Source organism: Ostrinia furnacalis, unplaced genomic scaffold (genome assembly GCF_004193835.3).
Source record: "Ostrinia furnacalis isolate ACB-3 unplaced genomic scaffold, ASM419383v2 OfSCF4144, whole genome shotgun sequence".
NCBI lineage: Eukaryota > Metazoa > Arthropoda > Insecta > Lepidoptera > Crambidae > Ostrinia > Ostrinia furnacalis.
The window spans coordinates 546,068-555,582 of NW_021134383.1; the positions used below are offsets into that span (position 1 = coordinate 546,068).

A 9,515-nucleotide genomic window follows, 5' to 3' on the forward strand; every position below is an offset into this window, starting at 1 on the left:
CTCCCAATGATTTCCATGTTGATCGATGATTAGGTCCCTCAAACAACTTGATTTGTAGGTCGCTCAACGAAAGTTGAGGCGAACACGTACTCACACTCACAAAAAAAACAACACATTACCCAATCAAGTTCAAATAACACTAGCTACCACGCACTTGATAAATGTCTACAAGCGAGAGAGAAAGCACTAAACTTGTCAGTACGACTACACAAGACTCAACTCTCGTTGCGCGACCTATACAGAGTCAACATGAAACCCAGCAACTAGTCTAATGGCGGCTGCGCCAGCCACTTATAAAATAAGTCAGTCAGTATCTCAGACTCATGCCCGTTTTCACCATCAATCCCTAATTTTCAAGTGACCCGTATGGTAACATATAATAGGCATTTTGTTTTCATAGGGGTCTCTTCAAAATTAGGGATTGATGGTGAAAACGGGCATCAGTCTTATGAAGCAGAATGCATCACAATACACTATTCGTCTTGATTCAATATTTAATTATAACTTTTTTGTAGGGGATCGAGGAACGAGCGGGAACGGTGGAGGCTTTTTACCAAATATCACCGAAGGGGCTCCTTTGGGCATCACGCCGCGATGGCAACCTCATATAAGAGAAGGTACATTTTGAAGCTTATGTTCATCATCATCATCATCAACAGCCCTTTACAGTCCACTGCTGGACTATGAGCCTCCTCCACTATAGTGGAGGGTTTTGCCATAATCCCCACGCTTGGCAGGCGGGTTGGAGATCGCAGTTTAAAAGATTGATGTTTTTCAGAGAGCGCTGCTGCCCGTTCTCTGTTTGATGTGTGGACCCTAAGTCGCCTCTTACGACACCCGCGGGAAGAGTAGGGGTTGGTGACAAATGTATTCTACTCTGCCGTCACCACACGGCACTCTTGGTAGCTAATGGCGGACGAAGCACTAGTCCGCACATCGAAGTATGAGTGACGCACGCGAGAAGACAGGAGAAAGTTATCGAGATTGTGTTCACACTATTACGTCTTGACCAATTTCCCGCTTGAGATACATACATACATTACTTCTAACATTAATTCATCATAATTGTTAAAAATCCTAATGTATTTTTCCTTTCCTCGTCAGCAAATTTAAACTTTATGCTTTTCAAACAGAAGGAAACCGTCCAGAAATGGGCCGGTGGTCCCAAGAGACCGGCTCCGACAACGAAGCACTGAACGGGATGGCTTCGCCTTCACCCAATCCACTTCCAAACCCGGACCTGACTTCAGACGTGTACCAGCTCGGCCGCCACCGCGCCAAGCCCTCCATACTGGAAAATGTGCACGATACTTACGTAGCCAGCGTTGAAGCTTCCAGACTGCCGCTCGATAACAGGTGAGAATCAGCCAAGTAAATATAGACCTTAGAGGGTTCCACAGACAACGAGGCACTGAATGGTATTGCCTTACCCTCCCCCAGTCTTCTTCCAAACTCGCGGAGTTACTCCGAAAAATGTTGCCATCCCTCTCACGCAAAGTGAGATGCCAGCATGAGCGACGGTGACAGACAGACCCAAACCTACGTAAACAGCGTCTCACGTCAGACGTGTACCAGCTCGGCCGCCACCGCGCCAAGCCCTCCATACTGGAAAATTTGCACGATACCTATGTAGCTAGCGTGGAAGCTTCCAGACTGCCGCTGGATAACAGGTGAGAAACAAAATATAGAAATGCAGATCTCAACGCGACATTCTAGGTAAGAACCAGCCAAGTAAATATGTATAGACATTAGAGGGTTCCATAGACAACGAGACACTGAACGGTATGGCATGGTCCTCCTCCAATCTTCCGAACCCGGGGTTACCCCGAAAAACGTTATTATTGCTATCCCTTTCACGCAAAACCAGATGACAGCATGAGAGACGGTGACAGATGACCCGAAACGTAGCTTTGCCAGACCTCACACACAGCTCGACTACCTGCGCTAAGCCCTCCATACTGGAGAATATTTGTGCTGTGGCCAGTGTGGAAGCTTCTTAACTGCCGCTAGATAACAGGTGAGAAACCAGACAAGTGTGTATCGCATGGTCATCGTGGATGATTCTAGATTACTAGTTCAATAACAGGTGACGGTTTTGCGTGGCCAGGGTGGAAGCTTCTAGACTTCTGCTCGTAAACTAGCCAAGTGAAAGTACAACTTGGAGGGTTCTTCGCGGACAACGAAACACTGAACGGGATGGCCTCGCCCTCCCCCAACCCGCTTCCAAACCCGGATCTGACGTCAGACGTGTACCAGCTCGGCCGCCACCGCGCCAAGCCCTCCATACTGGAAAATGTGCACGATACTTACGTGGCCAGCGTGGAAGCATCCAGACTACCGCTGGATAACAGGTAAGAATCAGCCAAGTAAATATAGACCTTAGAGGGTTCCATAGACAACGACGCACTGAATGGTATTGCCTCACCCTCCCTCAGTCTTCTTCCAAACTCGCGGAGTTACTCCGAAAAATGTTGCCATCCCTCTCACGCAAAGCGAGATGCCAACATGAGCGACGGTGACAGACAGACTCGAACCTACGTAAACAGCGTCTCACGTCAGACGTGTACCAGCTCGGCCGCCACCGCGCCAAGCCCTCCATACTGGAGAACGTTCACGATACTTACGTGGCCAGCGTGGAAGCTTCCAGACTGCCGCTGGATAACAGGTGAGAAACAGCCAAGTACTTTGAGGATTCCGCGGACAACTAGGCACTGATCGGGATGACCTCACCATTCCCCAATCTTCTTCCGAACCCGCGGGGTTACTCCGGAAAACGTTATCAATTGCTTTGAATGTTGCCATCCCTCTCACGCAAATCGAGAATGCAGCATGAGCGACGGTGACAGACGATCCGAAACTACGTAAACAGCGTTTTGGAATAAATAGCCCAGACTGTACTAGCTCGCCCGCAACGAGCCAAGCCCTCCATACTGGAGAACGTGCATGATACTTATGTGGCCAGCGTGGAAGCTTCCAGACTGCCGCTGGATAACAGGTGAGAACCAGCCAAGTGAGAGTATTGTTACATCTACAACAGGTGAGAACCAGACAGTATCGCGTGACCATCGTGGAAGTTTTTAGGTTGCTAGCTCGATAACAGGTATTGCGTGGCCAGAGTGGAAGGTTCTAGACTGCTGCTTGTAAGTAGTACAACTCGGAAGGTTTTGCGGACAACGAAGCAATGAACGGGATGGCCTCGCCCTCCCCTAATCCTCTTCCCAACCCGGATCTGACTTCAGACGTGTACCAGCTCGGCCGCCACCGTGTTAACGTGGTCAATTTCTAGGTTGCTTACTCCATAACAGATGAGTGAGAAACTTCTCAAGTCCGTTTTGGGTGACTGAGTAGAAGTTTCCAGACTGCGCTTCATAAAACAAGTAACTAACTAGCCAAGGCAAATTACAACTCGGAAGGTTTTGAGGACAGAATAGAACTGAACGGGATGGCCTCGTTAATCTGTCCATGTAAGACCACTTATGAACCTGGAATTACGCAAATAAAGAAATTTGATTTGAATAATCTTTTCTGCTGTTCTGATGTAAAATTGTAAAGACTTATCAGAACAAAGACTTAAAGAGTAACACTTGTACTCTTTAACACCATTTCAAATCATCATTAACAGAAACCATTTCTATTTTTCGCAACAGATACGGGCTAGAAGACGAGCTTATGTACGGCGTTCTACCGAACGACGGCGAGAAGCAAGTTCCTTACGACCCCAACTATCCAATGTCTCCCACGATGTACCGTTTGGCGGGAAACCCTTACGGATCCAAGACCTACCTCTCATCAAGAACGTCAGACTACGGCTACAGCCCTACCAAATACCTAAATACTGACACCAACGTCTACGGGTCAAGGGACTTCAGGGATTCGGGGGTATCCACAAGGGAGCACGACGGGTATCCCCCCAGGGATTTTAGGGATTCCGGGATCGCTACTATGTTGAAGAACGACTACCAGAGGAAAATGGATAGTCATTACGGCCAGGATTACAATGAGAGGATGTCTGATGGGTCAGACAAACATCACCCTCATGATAAATACCTGTTCCCGTATACAGGTAAGAATTATCAAGTTTTATATTTTTTTGTGTTATAATAATGTGTGAGCACGTTGATTTTGTGTTATTTATTTGGATTTTGCAATTGTTTTGTTGTTAATTTGTTGCTGTTACTTGCAGCTGTTTTAAACCTAAAATTGTTGTTAATTTTGGTTATTATTATACGTTTTACCCCAAAGCTTTATACCTACTAGGCCAAACCGTGTACATACATACTTTTTGCCTATTGTACGTTTATTAATACCCGATGTACGTAATTATATTAATATACGTTATGTTCAGGTATATTATTGTTGTTGTCACTTTATAAGTAATGTCCACAAAACGTACGTCAGAAGGTTGGAACAGTAAAACATGTGATTTCTTTAAAGGTGTATTTGCGACTAAAACAAAACTGGCGGGCTCAGCCGCCGATACATACAAGGAACAGTATAACTATTGTTTTCTATTGTTGATTGTATTGGGCAATGATGTGGGAACGCAGGACGCTACTCAATACGCTCTGTTCATTCATGGAGTTAATTTATTACTCTGATTAATGTGTACCTACACCTATCTTCAATACTTGAATTCGAGTGAGCCTCATTAAAATTGGACTTAAACTGACATTGCAGTGTTTTATGGTTCACCTAACATGCAGGTGTTGCAGCCCATACTTAATGCATCAAGCAAATAAGACTGGAATACTGTGCACATAAAGTCATTTTCGATTTGTTACTATCGGACCCAGAGCACACAGGTTGAATTTTTTTACACAATGACAAGCAGCATCGTGATCCTCAAAGCCCAGTAAATTCAGAGCTTATTTGCTCGATTCTAGCAGAGTAAATACAAATGAGTAGGTCATCTTTATAGAAACGCACCGAGCGCGGTTTGTATGTGAGCGCGCCAATATACGTATACGCACACACTGACAAAACTGTTGGCGCGCTCACATGCAAACCGCGCCCGTGCGAACGTTCCTATATGAAGATGACCTACTCATTTGTATTTACTCTGATTCTAGTCTGTGATGCCAGCTTATCAGGAGGCGTATTTTTGAAGTATTCGAATTCCAATGTGGAATCGCACACATCCTATGTTGAAATACGTATGCGAAGAAGATCTACACTGGTCATCATAAAAATCGACCCTCCCGCGACAAGCACTTTCAAACGTATGCATCCCCACTTCCCACCAATACTGGCACCATTTAAAAGCCTAGTTCTAAACTTCATTTCATTAAAGGAAAGGTTTTTACCCCAAAAATGTATCTGTAGAAGAATCCAGTCACTTCTTCAAAAAATAGGTAGTTACGCATGAGCCAACTTTTATGGCTATAAAACTGTTAAGTTGGGATTAATCGCTATCCATCTGTTAAAGAGGACACGTGAGATCATTATTTGGTTTTATCCCAGAGGTGAGCCCAAAGTGAGGTCTTTTTTCAAGTCACATTTATTGTATATCGCGTTTATGTTAATCGTTTATCAAGAAATTAAATGTGTTTTTCTTTAAGGATATTTATTGGGCTTTCAAATAACACCAATATTGTTGGGGCACCATGATTGTGTCAGTAGAAACGAGTTTTCCTGTAAAACGTAGTGGGATTTTTGTGATGACCAGTATATTTAAAAAATACGCGTCCTCACCGTTCGTTTTGCTTGCTAGCGGAGGAGGACCACGCGAGCTTGCGCGGCGCCCAGCCCTCGCGTAGTGACCTAGCGCACGCAGGTAACGCCTGGCACTTTTTATTTTTTTTCTTTTGCAACCTTTTTTACGTGTATAGTCTGCACCAATACTCTTTGGTATACTTGCAAATTAATACTGATTTAGCATAACTTTAATTTTAAAGTGAAAGACTTAAACATGCCCTGTAGGCCTAAGATGCGCGCCGCGATAACTTTTATCGACGTCAAAATGTATGGGGAAAATCTATAAAATGGCGTGATAACCGCTTATCGCGGCGCGCATCTTAGGCCTACTGATTTATTCGGCTTTAATCATTACTAAAAATGCAGAAGACTTTTGGTGCGATCTATATTTTATGTTATTTAATAACAATGAAAGCCCTTCTGTAACAGATAAAACACACCGTGCACTAATCCTTAGAAAGAGACATATTTCTTATTTGTGTGTCTTTTATACATTAAACTTCCTATAATCATTGTGTAAATATCAGATGGAGCACTGAGCTGTGTTTCTCCAAAATACTGGGTTCAAGTTCCAGACCACAAAATCCTCAAAGAAATCCCCGACAAACGAATGGTCCTTCGAACCGGATAAAGCCTATTCTTTAGTTACATCGTCTTTGTAATTTATCCAGGTGAACCTCAACAACAAATGGGAGCGCCGCTAGCGAGTATGGGTGAGACTAGCGAGTGAGTATATGAATATAATTTAAAAAAAAACTATTACTTTTAATTCGTCATTTGCATGGTTGCATGTTGAAGTTTAAATACAATTTTCTGAACTTGTTTCGAAAACGACTAATTTCAATTTTATTGAATTTTTAAGGGTTCTATTTATGCGGATAATTAAAATTGATTTAAGCGCTTTGTAATAGTGTGAAAAACCATAATTCAGTAGCTGAAAAAATCAATCATCCTTAAAATTACTTCTTGACTCGCATGACGTCACGTCTACTTTTGGTCATAAATCTTAGAGGTGCTTATACCAATTTTAACTTATTCAATTATTTAATTAATTATCAATTTTTAAAACACCTTTAATGCTAAATTGTCTATAGATGGTGGCGGTTGTATGAGAAACACTCATTGTAATCATCTTTTGCTTTGCTAACCGGTGGTGTCGCGCCATGTCATCAACATCTTAGAGAGGAGGTAAATAGTTTTCTGCATGACGTCACTTTTTAAGTATACCTACTTATTGTATGTTATTTCGATAAGTGTTACATTCAGGGACTAACTACTTAAATATAATCTTAACTGAACATGTTAATGGGCCTATGGGTCGAAAGATGTTCTTTCACTAGCATAAAAGTCACTTTCTCTCAGAAATTCTCTTCTTGTGTCCTTTCATTTCTTTTTTAATTAATTTCCATTTGAATTTCGAATATGGCCATACTCACACACAAAAAAACATCACTCTGTACTTATGTACACAAAATAACGTTAACTTTCATAAATAAATGTGTTTAAAAACTATTAAGTAATGTATAACAAGACTAAATATTAGATAATAGTCTTTATCTTTGGTCATGAACAGACAGAATGGCCGCAAGAGATTTGTGTGCTAAGTAGGCATCATCACGCTTATCACACAATCACGTGCCTCGACGTCACCACCACGCCTCTGGTTTACATGACATGAAATAAATAATAAATAAATATCCTTAGACATTTTACACTGCGCTTCTAGTCCCAAACTAAGCAAAGCTTGTACTATGGGTACTAGACAACGGATATAAACATACTTAAATACTTTTTTTTTGTAAATACATACTTATTATACATAGAAAACACCCAGTCCAATACAAACAAATATGTTCATGCACACAAATGTTTGTAGGTACTGTGCGGGAATCGAACCCGCTACCTCCGAAATAGTAGTCCGTTCGAACCACTACACCAAACGGCCGACTAATGACTATGAAAATTTAGTATTTTCCACATACATAAGTGTGGTTTTTGTACTTACAGTTAAAACATACAGATCAGTCAGTCATAACATAACTTCTGAAGTGGCACCAAATACCAAAATACTTAGTCCTAGCGGCCGAAAGAAGAACTAAGTTATCATATCGCTTAGTTGAAATAATTCATCATAAAAATGGAACATTGTTAATATTTTTATAGTTAAAAAAATCACTTATTTCTATTTTTTATTCCCCAGGAAATCTACTACTGAAGACGACGCTGAAACAAGAGTGTGAATTATTTACAATAAACGTGTGAATGTACAAGATTTCCAATGAATCTCAATTAGTTAATTGATTTTACTGTGTAATATTATATTATTGTATTTAATTTAAGTGTCTAGCGTTAATTTTCTGCAAGACTGTCTTTTACATCAGTAATCCACTGCCATAGTTTAGAAGTAAATGCTATTTATTTCAACTTGTGTAATCTAATTTGTATATTGCTTAAATTTTGGACATTTTAGTTAACTATTCACATTCCTTAGATTATGTAGAAATAAAAATTTTGTGAAATGACAAAAATGTATGCAAGTATAGCTTGAATGCTCCTTGCCTATGGTTTAATAGCGCCATCTGTTAGAAGTTTAATTGATTAGACTAAAATGAATTGAATGTTTGTGCCTCCGCGCGGTATCGTGGGAAGTCCCATTGTGGGTTGTGGTGTGATACATAATTTTTTTGTATGTGAGAAAATGATAATTTATAATAGTATTTTTAAGTTCTTTACATTACAAACCATTGTGGATGTGTTTTGCATAATTGCATGATTTCACGTTGGAATTAGTATTTCCAATTCCATGGACTACTTAATATAATTTAGTATTGCCAGTGTTAAATGCTTCAACGACAAAAGCGATTAAAATTAACGATATTAAAAACTAAGGAGAAATTGGGACTTTTGTATAATGGGACGTCCCGAATATATCGCAACACAACGCTATTGGGGACACATTTCTGACTTCTGCGCTGCCGTTAGGAGGTCCTAAGAGGCGTATTTACCGGGACAAGTGCAAAATAAAATTATACATTATGCGTATTTTAAATACATGGTGTTCTTATTTAGAGAAAGAAAGGAATGGCATCCAAAGTCAGTCGAGTTATGTGTAAATAGTCAAGTTATTGATTAATTAAGGGCTGATTTTTCAATCGTCAGATATCTTTTATCTGCAGAATAAACTTGTCATGTTGACATATTTCCCATACTGAAACTGTCAATGTGTCAAACTTATTCTTCAGTTAAAAGTTATCCGACGATTGAAAAATCAGCCCTAAGGCATTAAAAGTTCACTGTATAAAGAAGTGACTTAAATTTTTTCATACTTTAATCGTCATAGTGATAACATCAATAGTCTGCGTTGTTCATTTATTTATTTATTAAACTTGTATTGCTAGATCGTACATACTTTCTATTAATTAAAATAATAAGTCATAACTACCATGGTCTTAATTACTTTAATTTAATTCTGTTTTCTTCATTACAGAGTAATCAATTTTTACAGAAAATAATAAGATCACTATGTCGATTAAAGACTCATGTTTATTTATTGTATTTGAGATATTACATACGAGTAGGTATGCATGATATATGATTCGTTTATATTATATTGAAAGCATTAATTACATGAAACTATTTTTATATTAAGAAACCAAAACAGATAAATTAAAACCTAGTGTTTGTAATAAACCAAGTTGTTTATATTCAGAAAGGTACCGAAAAAATTGACTTGAGGAATTAAATAAAGAAGGAAAACAATTAGGTTACATTATGTAGTTTTTAAAAAATAAGATTTAATTTCCGAACTAGGGGTTCCAAGC

At 40.0% G+C, this 9,515-nt stretch overlaps 1 protein-coding gene across 1 annotated transcript in view; it reads left to right on the top strand.

The window, feature by feature from the left end:
* The window catches only part of stan (protocadherin-like wing polarity protein stan), a 117,549-nt gene extending 109,564 nt beyond the window's left edge, over positions 1-7,985 (top strand). The window contains exons 50-56 of the mRNA XM_028313063.1: positions 516-617; positions 1,134-1,258; positions 2,568-2,665; positions 3,648-4,063; positions 5,711-5,773; positions 6,366-6,420; positions 7,895-7,985. Coding sequence (XP_028168864.1) covers positions 516-617; positions 1,134-1,258; positions 2,568-2,665; positions 3,648-4,063; positions 5,711-5,773; positions 6,366-6,420; positions 7,895-7,934 — 899 coding nt within the window. The 3' untranslated portion in view covers positions 7,935-7,985. The remainder of the gene's footprint in view (positions 1-515; positions 618-1,133; positions 1,259-2,567; positions 2,666-3,647; positions 4,064-5,710; positions 5,774-6,365; positions 6,421-7,894) is intronic.
* Positions 7,986-9,515: the final 1,530 nt, after the last annotated feature.